The sequence below is a fragment of the Lissotriton vulgaris genome, chromosome 6 (assembly GCF_964263255.1).
Source record: "Lissotriton vulgaris chromosome 6, aLisVul1.2, whole genome shotgun sequence".
NCBI classification, from domain to species: domain Eukaryota; kingdom Metazoa; phylum Chordata; class Amphibia; order Caudata; family Salamandridae; genus Lissotriton; species Lissotriton vulgaris.
This window is the reverse complement of record NC_141694.1, coordinates 556,950,548-556,972,341: the sequence shown is the minus strand read 5'-3', so window position 1 is coordinate 556,972,341 and position 21,794 is coordinate 556,950,548. Positions and strand designations below refer to the sequence as shown.

At 45.2% G+C, this 21,794-nt stretch overlaps 1 protein-coding gene across 1 annotated transcript; it reads right to left on the bottom strand.

The window, feature by feature from the left end:
* Positions 1-16,183: 16,183 nt before the first annotated feature.
* TPBG (trophoblast glycoprotein) lies at positions 16,184-21,229 on the bottom strand. Its single transcript, XM_086926551.1, has 2 exons — positions 21,150-21,229; positions 16,184-20,729 (listed from the first exon to the last, which is right to left on the bottom strand). Exon 2 carries the CDS (start codon positions 20,378-20,380, stop codon positions 19,196-19,198), a length of 1,185 nt encoding a protein of 394 aa, XP_086782677.1. The 5' UTR covers positions 20,381-20,729; positions 21,150-21,229; the 3' UTR covers positions 16,184-19,195.
* Positions 21,230-21,794: the final 565 nt, after the last annotated feature.

Sequence of the window (21,794 nt, the reverse complement as noted above, 5' to 3'; positions counted from 1 at the left end):
ACTTGCATGATCTGTTGTCAGTTCAATCCAGGTAAAAGCCTCCCTGTAGAGCAAGGAGGATTTCATCCTCCCGATCACCCTTTTGAAGTCCTCCAGATGGATTATATCCATATGAACAGTTGTCGAGGTTTTAAATATGTTCTTGTAATTGTTTGTGCTCTGTCCCGCTGGACCGAAGCATACCCAGTCCCAGACTACACTGCTCCGACCACTGCCAGACAGTTGGTTCGTGAATTCTTCCCACGGTACGGTTTGCCCCGTGTCGTGTATTCAGATAACGGACAGCCGTTCTCGTCCGAGTTGATGAAACAGGTTTCCCTTTTGCTAGGATATCAGTGGAGGTTCCACTGTGTCCGACATCCCGAAGCAGCAGGCCTTGTAGAAAGGCATAATCAGACACTAAAAATACGCCTTGCCAAGATCTGTCAGGAAAAAGGGGTCGACTGGATAGTCGCCCTGCCCGTGGCACTATTCTACATGAGAATGGTCGCCCATTCAAGATCAGGGCTATCCCCGTACGAAGTGGTCTTTGGCAGACCACCGAATATGTGGGGGACGCCCATTCCGAAGAAAATAACTGATGTTGATTGCAATATGTTGACAGATTACCTTGCCTCCTTGATGTCTGCACTCCAATCATGTCGTTCACAGGTTGCCGCAGCCTTCCCTGACAATACCGATGTAAAGGCGCATGAGGTCCGTCCTGGGGACCTGGTACTCGTCCGGAATTTCGACCGGAAAAGTCCGCTGGAACCCCGTTGGAAGTCTCCGAAGACCGTCCTCCTTACAACCAGGACCGCCGTGAAGATAGAGGGGAGAAAGGGGTGGGTCCATACGAGTCACATCAAACTTTGCAATGAACTAAAAAACGGACTAAAACAGGACTCTGACTCGTCCACCCCCACCAAAGACTGTGTTGAGGAAAAAGACTTTACCGTTACCGAACGAGAAAAGACTCCCCAAGAACTGTACCGTATGAAGCTCCGATCTAGCAAGTCAGACAGTTTAATTGTTTAAGTCCTCCCCTAGGTGAATCGGTTAAATAGTTTCTGACATGTATCCCCTAGATCGAGATAGAGAGAGAGAGAGAGAAGCAAAGAAACGTACATACTGCAAATCACTGCGTAGTCACTGTATAGTGACGTTGTTAATAATGTTTTTTCTAAGTATTCTAATTATTATTGCCAGCATTCTGCTACCTATATATTGGCCTATTTTCAGGCGTGAACAATGTGTTTACAATGTCTCTGCTGAACACACTTTTAGTGAACTTCCTGCACATGAACTCTCTTACAGACTTGCGCTGCGCAACAATACATTCATTAGTATGTTACACCACTCCCATCAGACAAATAATGCTACAGACTGCTGGATATGTGGCCGACTCCCTCCCTACCAGAATTACAAGGGAGCTCTGCCCCTCTTTCCGTACCCGTTCACTCACAATGGCTCCTGTGGGGCATGGTTTAAAATAATTAATTCCTTAGATCCTGATATTGCTGTTTTCGATGGGGGCTGGGTTTGGGGAAACTTGAACTTAGTCCTGCTCAACGTCTGTTATCCTGATAAAGAGGGACTTCCCACTCGAATAGGAACTGATCTAGAAAATGAAGTATATGGATTAGGTAATTACACAATTAGCCTTATGATCCTTACTGTTGAATCCGAAGCCGCTCCAGTTTTGCCCCATATGTTAGTATTACCAGTCACAGGTGAACTATGTGTTAGCAAGAAAGGTTCAGTACACGTAGGTCATAGTAAATGCACTACTGTGGTCGAGTTCAGTGACCATGGTAAATGGTCCTTTAAAGCTACCAGTCACTCTTATTTTGTTTGTGGTCATACCGCATACATACGTTTGCCTCCAGATTGGGATGGTACCTGTTATATTGCATTCCTTCTGCCACCTGTTTTTCTAGCTCCCCCAGATTACCATAGAAATACGAATCTAGTACAGAATAGACCCAAAAGAGATATTCCACTTGTCGACTACACAGAAACGGCATGGGAACAGTACACTGATTTCAATAAAGGATTCTTTTTCTTTCTAGGGCCTGTCCAAAACAGTAAATTAATACGCAGATTAACCAGAACACTTGAAGCAGTAGTACATGAAACTGCCTCCGCCTTAGGTAACTTAACAGAGGAGCAATCTGCTATACGGGTTGTTGTCCTTCAAAATCGTCTCGTGATTGACGTCATCTTGGCAGATAGAGGTGGAGCCTGTAAGGTCATCGGGTCAAGTTGCTGTGTTTTCATCCCACAAAACGCACCATCTGTCTATCAAGCTATTACCCGTCTGCATAAAATTGCAAATCAGATACATCAGAATCCAGGCACCTGGACTTGGTCCGGTTGGTTCTGGACTACGTTAACAGCTTGGGGATGGAAGATCTTATCATTCCTAGGCATTGGCCTCGTTATAGTATTCAGCTGCTGCCTGTGCCTACAGTGTGGGCCAGCGATTTGTGGACTGTGTGCCACATCGTGCATTGAACATTCCAGTTGCCTCTCGAACAGTCAAAGAAAGAAAGATGAACATATAATGTTACAAGAACAGACCGATCGATTTATGAGGATCGATATATCATGAAGGGTCCGTAGGGAACAAGGAGGGAATGAGGTAATATAAATTTTATGGTCAAGTTGTGTTCCCTAGCGAGTACCCCACCGACTCCATGTACGAGTTAAAAGTGCATGTAACTTCCCTCCTGTGCCAGCTATGAAGACGCAAATACATTTGCGTCCAACGTTAACATGTCCTCTTTCAGACCCACCATGAATGGGTTGAATGATCCGTTCCTAAGTATGCTATGCCAACGTCTTTTTGTAGTGTACTCCTACGTTTTTCAGCCCTGGCTGAAGTAGGCCCTGAATCTCTGCCACCGAGCCTCTTTTCTGGCTTCTGACTCCGAGAAATCTCTGCCCAGGCAGCCCCCGTACCCGTGAACTCTGACTTACTTCTAGCGCGGCCCTCCGTGCTTGGCTCAGCCTGCTGCCTGCCAAGATTGACTATAACCTTCGAGTTATCTGTTTCCCTCCCCGAAAATACATTCCAGCCTGCTAGCTTCAGTAAACATCCTTCCTCAGCTACAGGGCTAAAGGGCCGACCTGTCTCTGTGCAAGTAATTCATAGCTTCGTTGCCATGCTTCCATGGAAGGCCCCATGCCCCCACGCCTCTCATACAGACACTCAGGCGCTTATACACGCACTCACAGCAAGTATAGAATAGCTTCTGCTCTAGAGACCTTTCTGCCCAGATAGCTTAGTTCCTAAACATCAGATATCAGATATGATAGAAGCACAAGTTGATCTGACATGCCAGACTTCTGTCTCTTTCCGTCAGTGTAAATGTCAAGTCCCCTGCACCCCTCCAATTACACGTCATCCAGTTGCGCGCGCATCCAAGCTTCCGATTTCTGCTGACATTGCCACATTTTCTGTTAGTGCCACCCCTTTGTGACACCTATCAGTGACGTTTCCAGAACACACCTCTAGTTCACGCCTCTTGATTACGCACTTGTACCACGTGTATATTGTTATCTTGTCTTCTCTCAGCTGTTACGCCTCTTGCACTGTTACTTATGGAATGAAATAAGTATATAAGCTATGTACTGTTAATAAAATGTAGCGCTCTATCCCTTCTGACACCCTGTGTGGTGGTCAGAACATGATATCTTGGCCATGACCATTCCTTTTTAAGGAATAAAACCCCTTAGAACTCTAACACCACGGACTCTGTCTTTTTTCATCCGATCTGAGTTATTATTGATTAAGTACTTACCTGCATAGAAATTAAGAGAGTAAATTAATTATTTACGTCACCCGCATAACATACGACGCCGCAACCCTCTCAGCCCTTAACCCCGGCCAACTCCCAAACTGCTACCAAGCCGCCCCAGGACACACCCATGGTCCCTTCACCTGCCACTCCTGCAAGTTCGACTGCATCAGGACCCACACCAAATCCACAGACTCCAAACAGAGCTCCGACACTAACCATCTAAAGTGCATCCTGCTCAATACCCGCTCAGTCCACAGACACTCCATTGAACTTTGGAACCTACTCGACACTACATCGCCGGACGTCGCCTTCCTTACAGAAACTTGGATGAACGCCTCATCCGTGCCCGACATCGCCATAGCCATCCCGGACGTCTACAAGATCATCCGAAAAGATCGCACCAACCAAACAGGAGGAGGCATCGCCATCGTCCATAAGAACACCATCTGCATCCCGACCAGTTCCGATGATAACCTCGCTACCGCCGAACACCTTCACTTCCAGATTCACACCGACCACAAAACCACACTCAGAGGCACCCTCATCTACAGACCACCAGGACCCCGCACACAGTTCAGCGAAGACATCACTGACTTCATCAGCCCACATGCCCTCCCCTCCAAGAACTACATTCTACTGGGAGACCTCAATTTCCACCTGGAAAAGAAAAACAACAGCAACACCACCACCCTTCTGAACAACCTGGCCAATCTCGGACTCAAACAACTTGTAGACACCCCCACCCACTACGCCGGACACACGCTCGACCCTATCTTCACCTCCAGCAAGCACATCTCCTTCTATCACACCACAACTCTCCATTGGACGGACCACAGCTGCGTTCACTTCAACTACAAAAAGTCCACGGCCCACAATCCCCCACAACCTATTCCTCGAAGAAATTGGAACAAAATCTCCACTGAAAAACTCTTCAAATCGCTTCACAAAAACCCCCCTGCCAAATCATCGGACCCAAATTAAGCAGCCACTAACCTCACACAATGGATCACCCACAGCGCTGATAAACTAGCACCCCTGAAAAACCATCTGATCAAGAAAGGTAGCAAAAAATCCCCCTGGTTCAACGATGACCTTAAGAAATCCAAGAAGTTCTGTCGTACTCTCGAGAAAACCTGGAGAAAAAACCCAACCACTGATAACCTAGCCACCTTCAAGAACGCCACCCGCAAACACCACCAACTGATCCGATCCACCAAGAAATCAGCATTCAAGGATCGACTTGACAACAATGCCCAAAACAGCAAGGAACTATTCAACATCGTCAAAGAATTTACTAACCCCACCGCCGGCACCAACGACATTACTCCCTCCCAAGACCTCTGCGACTCTCTATCCTCATTCTTCCACAACAAAATCGCCGAAATAACTAACAGCTTTGAAAACCAGTCCGAAGACAAGTCCACTCCACCCACCTCCGAATCAACACCGCACTCTAACAACCTTTGCGCCTGGAACCCAATCACCACCGAAGACACCATCCGCCTGATGAACTCCATCCACTCAGGATCACCAACCGACCCATGTCCCCACCACCTTTTCAACAAAGCAGGCTCCATCATCGCACCCGATCTCCGCGATGACATCAACGGTTCCGTCAACTCCGCTACCTTCCCGGAAATCTGGAAACATGCCGAACTCAGCGCCCTTCTGAAGAAACCCACAGCAGACCCCACCGAACTTAAGAACTACCGCCCCATCTCGCTCCTCCCATTCCCCGCCAAAGTCACTGAGAAAGCCGTCAACAGTCAGCTCGCCGCCTTCCTCGAATCCAACAAATCCCTCAACCCTTCACAATCCGGCTTCCGAGCCAAACACAGCACCGAAACCGCCCTCATCGCAGCAACAGACGACATCCGAACACTACTGAACAACGGAGAAACAGTTGCCCTCATCTTACTTGACCTCTCTGCAGCCTTCGACACAGTCTGTCATAGCACCCTCATACAACGCCTCAGCAACGTCGGAATACAAGGAAAAGCATTGGAATGGATCATATCGTTCCTTGCCTGAAGAACCCAGAGAGTCCGCCTCCCCCCTTTCAAATCAGAGGCCACCGAAGTCATCTGCGGCGTACCACAAGGATCATCACTCAGTCCCACCCTCATCAATGTATATATGAGTCCCCATGCATCCATCGCACGCCAACACAACCTCAACATCAACTCCTACGCAGACGACACCCAGCTGATCCTCTCCGTCACCAAAGACCCAAACACCGCCAAAACCAACTTACACGAAGGAATGAAAGAAGTAGCCGAGTGGATGAAGAATAGCCGTTTAAAACTAAACTCGGACAAAACGGAAGTCCTCATCTTAGGGTCATCCCCCTCTGCCTGGGACAACTCATGGTGGCCACTGGCCCTGGGAACCGCACCCATACCTACGGACCACGCACGTAACCTGGGCTTCATCCTGGACTCCTCCCTCTCGATGACCAGACAAGTCAACGCCGTCTCATCATCATGCTTCAACATCCTACGCATGCTCAAAAAAATCTTCCGTAGGATCCCCACCGAAACAAGAAAGACGGTCACCCAAGCACTGGTCACAAGCCGACTGGACTACGGAAACACCCTTTACGCAGGAACCACAGCCAAACTACAGAAAAAACTCCAACGCATCCAAAACGCCTCAGCCAGACTCATATTGGACATCCCTCGGCAAGCTCACATTTCCGGCCACCTGAAAGATCTCCATTGGCTCCCTGTCAACAAGAGAATAACGTTCCGTCTCCTCACCCACGCACACAAAGCCCTCTACGACCTAGGTCCCGAATGCCTCAACACGCGACTATCCTTCTACACACCCTCCCGCCAGCTGCGATCGTCCAATCAAGCCCTCGCCGCAATTCCGCGCATCCACAGATCCGCCATGGGAGGAAGATCCTTCTCCTACTTAGCGGCCAAAACCTGGAACTCTCTCCCCACCCACCTCCGCCTTACACAGAACCACCTCTCCTTCAGAAAGCAACTAAAAACGTGGATATATTCGATAAGTAAACCACCTCCCTCCCTCAAGCGCCTTGAGACCCTCTGGGTGAGTAGTGCGCTATACAAATTCTAGAACTTGAACTTGAACTTGCCTTCCATGGACCGGACTCAAGCTTCCTAGGACCGGTTTCTGGCATTTCAGCCGTCTTCAGCCAGGCTTGCTTGAATCCAGTAGCAAAGTGAGCAAGGGACTCACGACTGAGCATACCCTGCCAACTTATGGCGAACAAAGCGGTACAAAAGGGGGTGGTGATGGACGGAGCATCTGAACCAATCAAACACTCACACCCAGTCAACAGATCTGGGTTTAATCCACCACCATTCTTTAGCCCACTCTGCCACCCCAGTTCAGACATGGCCATATGCAAATCAGTCTGACCTGTGCCTCATGGGAACAGTCCAGCCCGAACTGCCAAGCCATGCCTTCCCTGGACCGGACTCAAGCTTCCTAGATCCGGTTTCTGGCATTACAGCCGTCTTCAGCCAGGCTTGCTTTCATCCAGTGAAAAAGTGAGCAAGGGACTCACGTTTGAGCATACCCTGCCAACTTTTGGCGAACAAAGCGGTACAAAAGGGGGTGGTGATGGACGAAGCATCTGAACCAATCAAACACTCACACCCAGTCAACAGATCTGGGTTTAATCCATCACTGTTCTTTAGCTCACTCTGCCACCCCAGTTCAGACATGGCCATATGCAAATCAGTCTCACCCTGTGCCTCATAGGAACAGTCCAGCCCGAACTGCCAAGCCATGTCTTCCCTGTACCGGAAACAAGCATCCTGGGACCGGTTTCGGGTTCATAATCCTCATCAGCCAGGCTATCTTGAATCCAGTGGCCAAGTGAGCAAGGGACTCACTTCTGAGCATACCCTGCCAATTTAGGGCGAACAAAGCGATACACAAGGGGATGGTGGACGGAGCGACGGTGGCTTGGTGAGCAAATTAACAATGGATTAAACCCAGATCTGTGACTGGGGGTGAATATTTTACCAATGTGCAACATTCCTTCCATCATCTTGTGTGTTTTGCTGTTCACCCTATGTGGGAAGGGTATGCCCAGACGTGGGTCCCATGCTCACTAAGCCACTGGCTGAAGATGACTGATAGCCAGAAACCGGTCCTAGGATGCGTGATTCCGGTCCAGGGAAGACATGGTTTGGCAGTTCAGGCTGGACTGTTCTCATGAAGCCCAGGGTCAAGACTGATTTGCCTATGGCCATGTCTGAACTGGGGTGGCTTGGTGAGCAAAATAACGATGGATTAAACCCAGATCTGTGACTGGGGTGAATGTTTTGCCATAGTGCAACATTCCATCCATCATCTTGTGTGTTTTACTGTTAATTCGACAACAGGCAAAGCGAGGCTTCTGCGGGCTAATTGTTCTCTCTGGATTATCTGCTGGTGTCCATGCGGAAAAAACATTTTGGTGAGTTTGCCAGTGGGTTAGGAGATCAAGGCCGGCTTCGACTCCACCATTCCATGCGGCAGGGGCAAAGAAGAGGGGTGCAGAATGAAGGTCGCAGTTGAATTGCCTTCGATTTACACAACCCTCTAACCCCAGTTGCCCCGCTTTGATTACACCTGGCATTCCACCAGAATGTATATTCACCGACCTCCTCAGGACACACTGACTCTGAGGTTTGCTACAAGACCTGCTTTGGGAATTTTTAATGCAGAAAGGCAGATGGGTGAACCCCTCACGCCACACTTAAAGATCAATTGCCCCTCATCATTGCACACACAGCACCATACATCATCTCTCCATATATTAACAGGACACTTAAACAGGTCCGAGCCGTGGGAGTTTCTGGGGAAACTGGAGTCAGCTTAGAAACAGGATGGTGAGGGCTGCCACCGGTTGCATCTCCCTCTGACTGCACCCAAGGCTCTGTGTCAACCTGCACATCAAACCCCCTTGAATTCCGAGGCTTACACAGGGTGCCTAAAGCAAGACTCTCTCCCCTTCAGCCTGCTGTCCTTGCATCAAGTACATAACTCTGCGCTCTCAACTGCTGCATTATTCAATAAAGGTTCTTTCACCTGACAAAATACATTTATGGAATAAAACGGAACAGAATATATAGAAAGACAAAACATTACAATGTGCCTTGCTCTTTTAGCATTCCGAAGCCCAATAGATACTGGCTTCTTTGCAAATCAGGACGTTTTTATGCCTCATAAAGGTTAGTAAGGTTGCGAAAGAGTCTGTCTCATGACAGGCTCCTTCTCCTGAACGGCTTGGCACGACTGGGGCACAGTCACGTCACTTGACAGGCTGGTGTCCTAGAGCTACAGCAGTCTTTGTACACCTGACAGGCCTTGAAGAGTCTGGCGAGAGACAGTTGCCTCGGAGTGGTCTGGTAGGATTGGTGTGGAAACAGTTGCATGGCAGGTCAGGCTCTAGCAAGCCAGATAGAGCCACCTACAGCAGAGTCATGTACATGTCAGGAGCAAATCTGACAGAGGTGGTGGAGTCAGGGCGCCTTCAGTGACATGTCTGGCCAGTCTTCTGAGAGCCCTGCTAGAGGCAGTCACGTGTCACGCCGGTGTCACAACGAAATCTGATTCTCCTGCAGTAGAACACCTGTGTCCAAACCGTAACCCTGAGCGGGGGTTCTATTTCCTGGTATTTTGGAATGTACTGGAAAAGCCAGGTGCAGGAAGTTACATGTCAGGAAAAGCAAGGTAAAGTGTGTATGGGGGAGGGATTCAGTCACTTGTAAGACCGTTGTCTTTCAACGTCAGAGGAGAGTCGGTCACAACTCAGGTCGGTCTCTGAAACTCGTAGTGGAAACAGAACAAGGTCATTCATACATCAGGCTTGACCTTGTATTAACCCGAGACATGCAAATGACATAAACACACTTGCCTCTTGAGTAGCAGCAGAGAAGAAACTTTTTAGACACACATGTTGCCTGAACATTGTATGTGGCCCATTTCCTCCAAACTCGGAAACATTAGGAAATCAAATGTGGATTTAAGAAAGCCAAAAACCAGTCAACTTTGCTAGATATATTTAAATTAAAGTGGAAACGGTGCCTTGAATAAACAAGCAACAGAGTGAGAGCGGCAGTACAACTGAAGGGAATATGATAGTTAAAATAAATAAAAACCTTATAGAGCTTTGAAAATAAAGAAAATAGTACCTGAATCGCAGGGTGCGAGGTGGATGGACAGTGGAGGGACACTAAGTTCAATCTATCTGTGGGTGGTCCATGCTCCACAGAAAGGAAAGTAAGTGATGCTCGGCATGCACTGGCCAATTAGGAGGCAGCAAAGTAGAGTGACAGTGAAGCCAACAAATGATAAGCAATAGGGGGCTTCAAGCCCTTTTTTGTAAACAATACCCCTCACAGGCGAGAATGCATGTAGCACATGTGATGTCACAAGCTTGACTAAAAAATGGGAGAGACAAAAGGAAATCAGGATAGCAGTAAAGAATGGAAATAGGTACAAACATGATCACGGTCATGATATAGGACCTACCCTTACCTGTATGGGAGAGTATTTATGAGGAAGATCTAGACACACAAAGTGGACAAAACAGAGATGTTCTAGACGGAGCTTGCATGAAATGATATAATAAAGAATGGTCTACTGATATGATTCCTCTCCTCAAGAAAATAATGGTATTTTGTCTTTAGGAATAGCATGACATGAATAGGTTTAAGTAGATTTGTCCATGTTCAAGCTTATACTGCCCAGATCTGTTGTAGAAAAGCCCGTAAAATGTCAATTTTCTGAATTCAATTATAATATCTGTGAACTTTTAATGGAAGTTGTGTTATATTCTCTTATTTATTGTCCATTACTGATGAAGACATTGATTCAGAGACCATGAGAGGTTATGGAACTCGATACTTACAGCACTAAAAGTAAAGATTAAAATACAATTCCACCATTGTACCTCATGTACGAGTAAGGAATAACTTAAAATGTTAGTGCAACCTACTTCTAATTCAGTTTTGTTAATGTACCCGTTATAGCCATTGCTCTGGTTAATGCTGTGTGAGTCAGCCACCAACTCACTACCATCCTCAAAGCTTCCATCCCCACAGCCACCTTTCCTGACACATGGAAACACGAAGACCTAAGACCTCAAGAAACCCTCCTCCAACTAGAGCGAACTCAATACCTAACACCCCATCTTGCTGCTCCCTTTACCTGTAAAGGTACTTGAGAAAGCCATCAACCGGGAGCTCACAAAACACCTGGAGAGAAACAACATGGTTGACGCCTCCCTATCCGGTTTCCGCACTAACCACAGAACTGAGACTGCCCTGATCACCGCCACTGACAACATCCACATCCTACACAACAGGGGAGAATTGGTGGCTCTGATACTTCTCGACCTCTCTGCAGCATTCAACACTGTATCCCACCACACACTCATTAAGATACTGCACCAGATTGGGTTCCAGGGAGACGCACTTAGATGGATCGCATTTTTCCTCACGTGACAAACGCAGAGAATCTGCCTATCTCTCTTTACCTCTGAACCCAAGAGCACAATCTGGGGCAACCGTCAAGGTTCATCCCTCAGCCCCACCCTCTTCAACACATACATAACACCTCTAGCCGACATCATAACACATGATCTCAACGTTATATCCTATACCGATGATACCCTGCTCATTCTCTCGCTCTCAGCAACCCCACTACTACTAAAGACCAACTTCCGCAACTGCATGAAGAATGTCACCCACTGGAGGAAGGCCAACTGCCTCAAGCTCAACACTGACAAGAGAGAAGTGTTGATCTTTGGCAACAATCCCTACCCCTGGAACGACACCTTGCGGCCCGAAAAACTCGGACCGAGTCCCACACAAACAGACCACGCCTACAACCTCAGCATCATCCTGTAGCAAACTCACCATGAAACAACAGATCAACGCAGTCTTCTCTGCCAGCTTCCATGCTATACTCATGCTCCGAAGAAAGGTCAAATGGCTCTCCATTGGCAGGAGAAAAACTGTTATGCAAGCCCTAATCCCTAGCCGGGTGGACTACGGCAACTCACTGTATGCAAGAACCACCACCGAACTCATGAGAAGACTCTAGTTGATACAGAACTCAGCATCCAGACTTATCCTCAACCTGCCTAAACAGACCTCACCTCAGGAACCTCCAATGGCTCACCATCCAAAAAAGAATCTAACTCAAGATACTGACACATGCCTGCAAAGCACTCCACGACCAAGAACCAGCGTACATGAACCACTGCCTGAACTTCCAGAGACCTCTGATCCACCTCCCTGGTCCCTCGCACATACATCGTGCATCCGCCATAACCACGGCAGAGGCCATTTCTTCTCCTACCTCACTGCCAAATCCCCTCCACTTCCGAACATCACCCCCGCTAGTGGACTTCAGAAAGAGATGTAAGACCTGGCTTCTCGACTGAGCCCAGCAACTTGGGACCTGGATACCCTCATGGGTGATAAACTGCGCTTTGCAAATACTGATTGATTTAATCATGGAAGTCACCTACTTGTTGCATTTTTTTTCCATAATGTGCTTGAGTATATCATTGCTTCTATTAAGCTTTGTATAACTGAGATAGCAATGTGTATCCATCAGCAATACTTTGTGTTCAACATGCTAGTGTGTTTGGAGACAATTTTTATGAGGGACAGATAAGCATGCCTCCTACATGATATCTGAATGTCGGGTGCAATCTTTGTGGCAGTGAATAGGCATTCTTGCAGCACCCTAGTTACCATCACAAATACTCACTGAACAGAGCCTTTAAGTAAAAGAAAACTAAAAGGATATATAATTATTGAAATAAGCACGTTCAATTACTAAGCACCTATGTAGTAAATGTGACGTGGCACTGTCTAGTATTGCAAATATTGATGATGCCAGATTGTTCAGAACCGTAAAAATGTGACAGTTATAGCAGCACACTTTATTTTGAAAAAAGTTTGGCTGATGGAGCAATAACGAGCACGGTTCTGTTCTATAGATCTTCAAGGGGGTATAATGCCAGGCTCTAAATGAGAGATTGAATAATGAAGGAGAAACACAAAATTAAAAAGACAAGAGGAAGCACAACTTGTGGGGCAAAATTCCATATTACCTGAATTAAAAAATATAGGTGAAAGGTGTTTCTTTTTATTTGATAATACAAATATTTACCTTGACATATTAACTACTTCATTTGACTACTCACAAACCAGCAGAAAGTGCATTAACCTACTGAGTAGTAACATCATATTTCTTGATCGATTACATTAATTACGTGTGGGATGCACACATGAGCAATGCACAAATTTGAATTAAATGTATTGGCATCCTTGCAGACACTAATCTTCTCAGATAGTATATATAACAATGCCCTGGCTTGTTTGTTACCTTTTCTCTCCATGACTGAAGCAGTAAGTGTGCCTCAAACCTGCAACAGACAGAGCCCTTGCAGCACTGGCCCCCTGCTTTTCGGAAGCAATCGGAAGTTGTTCAAACAAAGTTCTTGCATTGCCAGGCTGATGTCTTCTCCCTAGCTTCAGCTGTAACTTGTGAAAGAACATGGACATCATTTAGGAGTCTCCAGGGGTCACAGCTGCGACCCATGACTTGCATTTTGCTACCACAAGCACTGCCTTTGCGACCAGTGGCCTCAGAGGTGACAAATTCAGTGCCAAGAACACAGGGGCACTTGGGGCTCCACACTCTTAATTTTCTGACAATTTTTTATTACACTAAAAGTGACTAAATAAAAGATATTATTCACTAATAGTTTAATAAAACTATAGTACAATAAGCTGGAATACACTGTCCCATGGCAGCTTTAAATGTATGTTGTGTGCGTGCTTGCGGGTGAGAGTGTGTTTATGTGTGAAAGAGTATATGTGTGAATGTCCGTGTATGTGTAAGCACGTGTGTGTGAGTGCTAGTGGAGGTCACTAGCGCATGATGTCACTTCCGCTACCTCTGGCATTTAGGTGAATTGAGGTCTATGTAAAAGAAGCAACAAGGCAAAACATTTAACGCTCTTATCAGAAACTGAGACTCACAGAACCAGTATTTGAAATGGATTTGGCAGGACCTTTGAAAACATCGGGTTTATTATATCGCCATCGTAAACTCGTCAAGTGTAGAATACCTTAATGGTTAAGTAATACATATGTATATATATAACGCATTGAAGACATCATATTAATTGCCAATTATAAAAGTAAATGTTTACACGTTGTGCAGGGGCGTTTATCTTTGTAGTTGTGGCAGCAATTTTACCTTCAATGCCTAATGTCTAACTTCGCTTTTCATTTACTTGTATATTGTATTATGGGGAAAAGCTGCAGTTAGATCTAAGTCATGAAAACAAAGAAGATCCCATTTGCCTATGGGAAAGGCTAATGCGCAGCTGCCAATTCAGTGCGGAAGTACAGTTCCCTATTAGGTTCACGCCGCTGTACAAAACCTTGGAGCATGCAGGCCAGAAGAATTTCTGAAATGAAATACAGCTGTACTTGTAACAATAGTTTATACTTTAATCTCTACGTGAACATAATGTTTATGGCAGTGGAGGTGGCTGGCGTATATTCAGATTCAACTAAGTACAAACACGATGTATTAGACTGTATTATGGCAGGCAGTATTATAAAGATTATGACATGCAGTAGTACTTATTCAGTGCAATCATGCTAGCCATTAGCTATTTTATATATTGTACTACTGACATTACTACTGTGCTGTTTACTCTGTACAAAAAAACTCAGAAATTGGATCAGCAGATAGGAAGAGACCAACTGTACAACATGAAGTATAAAGTACATTCTTCTTATGTTACACAGATCATAATTTCAAAAATGCATCTTGAGCAATACTGGGTCAATATTGCATTCAGGTTCTTGTACAAGAAAACGAAACATTCCATCAGTAACATGTCTGTGAGGTCCTGCTGTGTTCTTTGTATACATAAGCTGTTTGGTGGGTGAAAGTCTTTCATTGTAAAGCAATCGGGTTATTTCAATTATTTTAAAAATCAGAATTTAAGGGACGTTCCCGAAACTCTTCCTCCACGATTTACATTGTTACATGAAATAAATTAGGACAAACCTCAGCAAACCTGGCCAAGAACGTAGCAACTGTGCAGAAAGTAAAAAGTGACATGGAAATAAGAGTTGTATAAAGAGAGGACCAAAGACAAAGACATACATTTCTTCAACAACAAAAAGATAAATTAGTGTTTTGTACAACGATATATATATATATATATATATATATATATATATATATATATATATATATATATATATATATATATATATATATATATATATTATACATTAGGCCAAAACCAAGGCAGCTGTGCTATATTGTTCGCACAACCATCAAATGTGTTGGGCAATATTGTCAATATCCAATCTCATGAGGAAGCAACACAAAATTGTCCTGTAAAGTGGTGCTCACATACTTCTGAAAATGTTTTGTCCAACAGCGGCAACAATCTTCAATGTCATTAGAGTTAATTTCAAGCTATGCCTCAACTACTGAAATATATTACGAATCTCCAGTATTAGCATGTGACACCATATATTTTACATCATCACTGCTGAGAATAATTAGTGAGGACGTGTGCTTATTTGATAGCGTCCCAAAAGACGAGGACTGCTTCTCAAAGCTGTATACATAAGGGAGTGTTCACTCAAAGAACCTGGGACAAGGAAATAAGGCAGTTCATTCAACAGATATTTAAAAAAAAAATCAAACATGCAACCGTGAGATCAAGGCTTAATATTGCACGCCTCGAAATCCTTAGTATTACACCCCTTACCAGGAAAGTTATTTCGGATTTTTAAGAGCGAAATCGTGTAGCTGCACTTCCAGTTAGAGAGCATGGCTGGAATGAATACTTTGGGGTCATAACATTGTATTAAAGCAACCTAAGGGCTGATACATCACATCTACCTGAGGGAGAACTCGAAGGAAGAGATTATTAAAATACTGGATCAGTGTGAGGAACAAAAACATTGTGAAAACGTTTACCGAGGCATGTGAGACATACAATCAAGTAGCAGAATTGGATCCGAAATAAAGCAAAACAGGGCCGGATTAACATAATTAGAAAAGGCAAAATCATTTTTCAGAGGTGATTAAATTATGCAACTTTCAGAGCAGTGTCCTCGAGACAGAAACACACACTATTACTTTAATGATAAAGAGAACATTCTATAAAAACCACAGTCCTTTGCTGTTGTTCATAACGGCTTAAATGGGTCAGTACTACTGACTCAGTAGAGGGGTGGTGGCATGGTAGGTCTCAAAAACAGACACCGGGATGTTCTCGATTCTTATAACTGAAGACGCAAGACAGTAATAATAACTATGTTTTCCTTTTAGTGGGTGACCTTTTGAACCCCTCCAAACACTGATAAGTCAGGGGTCTAGTACACCAGCATATGAAGCTGTTTGCAGTGGGAAATATATATTTTTCTGAAATAAGGAAGGGGAGATTAGAAAACATATCTCCTGGTTTCAATTGAGGCTATTTTTTCCTCAGTGTGGCAGCTACTTTACAGGGGGTCATCAGAGTGAAATGCACTGACGTCTTGCATCATGTTGACAATGTTGTCTATATCACAAAACTGTGTGCTGTTTTATTTGCTTGTTAACTACTTTTCAAATAAAACAGCCCTCTTCAATTACAAACTGACGTAAAGATAAGAATATGTATGTCCTATAATGATTTGCAATCAAACAACACCTGATTACACCTGATGTTGCTTTTTAATAGTACAGTGAGTGTTTTAAAACATAGAGGTATTAGTTTAATCTGAAAGTTGGGTCAGATTTCAACAAAAAAAAAACAAACAACGGATTGAACAGCCTCAAGTAACTGTCTACCTTTGGAAGTTGCTTAGTGTTTAATGCTGCAAAAATCTCTGGGTCCAGTCAGTGGATACTCATTTAGGACCATTCCCATTCATCAAATGTAGTGCTTAACGCCTTACAGCGTGTGTTACACCATGTAAAGACATTTAAGGAGCGCAGAAAGACCAAGGAAATGGGCATATCAGTACATGGGTTATGCAAATGGTTACAAAGTGTGAGGTAGTTCCCATTCTGAATAGTTTAACGATTTTTTGTTATTTCCTGCCCTGGCTGCAACGGCTTTATAATGTGAAAACTACTTTTTGGTTATCAAATTCAATTATGGATTTGTTCAGCGTGCGTCTTCAGTCCCAAACTGCAGACAACCAAACAAGATGTCATTGATTCAATTAAAAGTACCAGTCCCTTCCTGAAGCACATAGAAATCGTTTCTGGACTGGCAGTCACAGACAATGCTGTTCTTTACATTCATGAGGATTACCAACCACTAAAAACGTCACTTATCTTGTGGTTTCATTAGCAGTATCATAATCAAATAACACGTCATGACCGGTTGCACTTGCCTTTCATCCATGTTACTAAGGCATTGCCAAGTAGAAAATATGAAACTACAGAATAGGCAGTATAAACCATAAGACATCACACCACCACCTTGACAAACATTGGTATGTTCTTCATTTTCTGTGCATAGAAATAGTACACCTATTGAAGCAGTAATTCCAAATGAAGACACCTTTCCATGACAGTAGATTATAGAAAGATATTACAAAGGTTATGCAGGTTTTCAGTTTTGCTCACTTTCATTTTGTAACATACAGATTGTTGCAAACTAAATATATATATTTTTAAAACGGAATCCCACACCTCCAAATTCCCCTACCAGTAAAACAAAACGGACTGTCTAGCCATTATAAAACAAAGTTGGATTATTTCCAGTGGCTTCTGTATATGTGAAATACATAATGATTCCCTCCCTGACTTTGTGTACAGTTTTAGAATTGCAGTTTTCACAGTCAATACATGAAAACATGCATTACCTAAGGTTACAGTCTACATCACTGTCGTCAAAGGCACATTTACAACAGTGTCTCTTTGAAAATATAAGTTTTGGAGGAGCCAATTATAGGTGGGTTGAAATGTACAGATGAGGTCAAAGACCATAATATCTTGGAATAAAAGCTGAGTAACAAAAAGCACCAGCAATAGAGGAAAAGGTTGCATCAACAAGAAAAAATTGACACTGTCATTATCTCTTTCTTAGATTCATTGTAAATATAAAGCTCGAGTTATTGCTGGTCTTCAAAAAAAGAAAAGTAATTCAAATAAGAGTATAATTACAACTTTCGAATGGAGGAAAGGTTTGGAGAATAGAAAACATGGCTTTTTTCCCCATCTCTAACCTTATTTATTGATGTAACTGGCAAAGCATATGGACAGGTTACGAGTCACCTCATAATCAGAATTAAAGTGTATTGCTTTCTTTTACTTCCAGGTGATACAACCTCTGGACCAAGCTCAAATTTTCCACTGAAACTGCGAATAATGTTTAACAAGCATTCCATTTATGAACGCTGCCTTAATCCGTCTAGTATCACGGGGACCTTCACAGCTGATGCTCAATAATAAGGCACACAACACAGTTGGTATTGACTTTAGATTTGTTCTTCATGTGCACTATCACTTCATGGGACGGAATGTTTCCACTTTGTTTACATACTCTGACTATGCCATTATATTTAACAGTCTCTCTTTGTATCATCACTGTGATATACACTTGCATATGTGCTTGTTAGCCAGTGAATGGTACGCAGAATAAAGGCATTTCGTCCACTTTCCAGATCAATGGTCTGGGGCTCAGAGTGTGCATAGTGTGCTTTTATGCATCAGAGTGTATGAATGTTAACACTTCCCACTATCACTTTTACAGGCTTTATGTGCACTCATATACATCTGTCTTGGGTGCTGAAATATCAAGAGAAGATCTGCTGAGCTGTCAAAGGTTCTCAAATGTTTAAAAATAAGGACATTAAGCATGCATGCATGCTACTAGACACGTTGCTATGAACTAATGCATTATACGTGGATTTATTTGCTATTTCTTTGTTCACAAGGGTATAACAATAATGGTAGTGTGCAAGAGAAACAAATGGTATGTTGTGCTTGTGCGTATTTTCTTAATCAAATAAAGACCAGGAGGGCATCTTTAACCTGTCTCAATATCGGCATGGTGATTACACATGGATATGGCAGCAGAGCGAGGACAGAGAACAAATTTCAAACTCTGAAAGTTTACCCTTCCCTAATCAAACGTCACCTTATGATAGAAAAGCGAGAGCAGCTCGGATTTGTATGTACAATCCTGGCAACATGCAACGTCCAGTCAGTTCATGTCTTAGCAAGGGGGAGAGGGCGCAGTTCCCTTTATACCACAAGAAGGTAAAGATCGCTGGAGGTACAAGGAAGCGTCTCTTTCCCAGTGTGGAAGAGCACCGGGAAAAGCTCAGCCTACATTATCATCATGCATAGCTATCGTGCTGGTTCTTAGAAAAAAGTTTCTCCCTTCAGACATCCAGGCTGGAACTGAGGTTTGTCAGTCTGGGGTCGGCGTTGATTTCGTACCTGTAGTGATAGCCCTCCATGTGATCCCTGCACGCATCCCTGATATTGTATATCCACTTTTTGATCCCTTTTCTGTTCAGGTACAATACCAGCAGGAAAATCAATCCTATCAAAGCTAGGACTATTCCCAGGAAGACGTATGAAGTCTGCAAACTGCTCAAGTCGTCGGAGTCGGAGCATTTTAGGTCCGAAATGTTGATGCCGACGAGCGAAACGTTGCGCATGTCTTGGGGGTCGGTGCACAAGAGCTGCTCTTTGCCCTGCACCATGGGGGTCTCCTTGAGCCAGCTTACGAACTCCTCGAGCTCGCAGTCGCAGCGCCAGGCGTTGCTCGACAGGTTGAGCTGCACCCCCCTCGGGAGTTCCGCCAGGGTGCCGTTGCGTAGCCGCCTGAGTGAGTTGTCGCTGAGGTCCAGCGTCCGGAGCTGCGTCAGGTTGGCGAAGAGCCCCGCCGGTAACCCCACCAGGTAGTTGTCCCGCAGGCTTAGGTGCACCAGGTTAGGCAATGCGGCGAAGAGGCCCAAGGGCAGGTAGAGGAATCGGTTCCCGGACAGCTCCAGGCTGCTGAGGGAGCTGAGGGCCCCGCTGCGCAGCACGGATGTCAGCACCGACTCGTTGTACACCGCGCGGTTGAGCTGCAGCGCAGCCAGGGGGCTCCCGGCGCCGAAGGACAGGTTGCTGAAGCGGGAGATCCGGTTGTCGCTGAGGTCCAGGCGCCGAAGGCCGGGCAGGTCGGCGAGCGAGCCCGGCTCCACTTCTTGCAAGCAGTTGCCACTCAGGTCCAGGGTGGCGAGGTCGGTGAGGGCGGCGAGGGGCGCCGTGTCCCGGCTCAGCCTGGTGATGTTGTTGCCGGTCACAAGCAGGGTGCGCACGTAGGCCGGGAGGTCCCGGGGCACCTCGGAGAGGCTGCGGTTCACGCACTTGACCGTCTTGTCCGACTCGGAGCACTCGCAAGGGGGTGGGCAGTGCTGCTCTGGCTGCGAAGAGACTGAGCCCAGCACCTGCACGAGGACCAGCACCGAGACCGGCTTCATGACCACGGTGCCATCGCCTTGCAGCGGCCACACCGGCACCCGCCGCCGGCTCTTGCGGCCTCCGAGGCGAGTCAACAAATCCAGCCCGAACATCGCCCCCGCAGACCTAGTCCCCAGTCCGCGGGCTGTGCTGAAGCACCGAGCTGCAGCTAGCAGGGCACAGACTCTTTAGGGCAGGGGCGATGGAAATATATGGAGCCACGAGCCTGAAACTTGCACACTCTGACCTCAATAGCAGCGGTGGTCGCAGCACAGAGCAACAAGAAAGTTGGAGGCGTCTCGGACTGCAGACGGAACTCCTCTGCCTTGCTCGTCTTTTTCGCTTCACTTATTTACGCTGTTGTCTGGGTACACAACTTATTTCATTCTTTTGAAGGCTCCATTTCTTTGATCCTTTCTTCAAAGTGGTATCTTAAGGTTTCCACGCGATCGAAGGCACACCCTAAACAAAAAGATGAAAAGGGTAAAGAGATTGCGCTGCAAATTTGCCGTGCACACCTAATGCTGGCTTTCATGTTCACAGACACATCCTCCCCTTCCGCCAGCAGCTGGCAGCAAAGAATGCTCCCCTCCCGGCTCCCGCCCTTCTCAGGTGAGGGATCCGATTACTAGCATGAGCTCACCTCCCCCCTCCAAACGCTCTGCCCCAACCTCTCTTAGCAATAAACAAAATACATTAAAAATCGCGGAGAAAGGAACAGAAACGAAGATACGGAGTATTCGAATAAAAGACAGTTCAGTGAAAAAATCTGCAAGTGTAAACTTCAAATAGGGCTTTACTTTTTTGAGCAGGTCTCCCTGGTCCTCTCCGCCATCCTTCACTATGATCGCTATCTGCAGTTGAGGTATTTTATGTTCTTACCTGTCTGTTTTCCGCCTGCCCCTGTAGTTACTGTTCTTTGAGCTGCTGTCGCGTGTCCTGTGCTGCTCCACGCGAACTCTGATCTAGGAAAACACTAACGGTCCTCCTACTACTATGAGGACAGGATACGACACTACCTAACTGCATAGCATACAGAGAGCGCCATCTACCGCATCATAAGTAGCTTTTCATTCGGTTACATTTCTGCTCTTTTCCGCGTATGCCAAAATGCTTTTTTTATTGAAAATAACACAGGTGTAACCACATGCAAAATACCTCGAAGTGTTCCGCACTGCTATGCATAAAGGGTCTAACTTGAGCGGATATTATGCACAGCATGCAGATAAGTGTTTAGTCGCCGTTATATATCTACGAAAAAAATGAAACTACTAATTAACAGAAGTCGGAAATCAGGACGAGGAGGACTGTCCAATCCATGTACTACGTCGTATATCGGAACAAATTCCCAGTAAAGTATTAAACATTCTGTATTTCTGAATCAGTTCACGTTTCACCAATGGAGTGATGACACCACTGCGGGGAATGAGATTTTGGTATCAATTTATAATCAATTTAATAGTTTATCTCATTCGTAATTTTTGGACCGCTCGTATCTGTCATTGAGTAAAAGACCACCCCCACACA

Coding starts and splice junctions, on each gene's coding strand:
- TPBG (XM_086926551.1), bottom strand. CDS start 20,380: ATGTTCGGGCTGGATTTGTTGACTCGCCTCGGAGGCCGCAAGAGCCGG.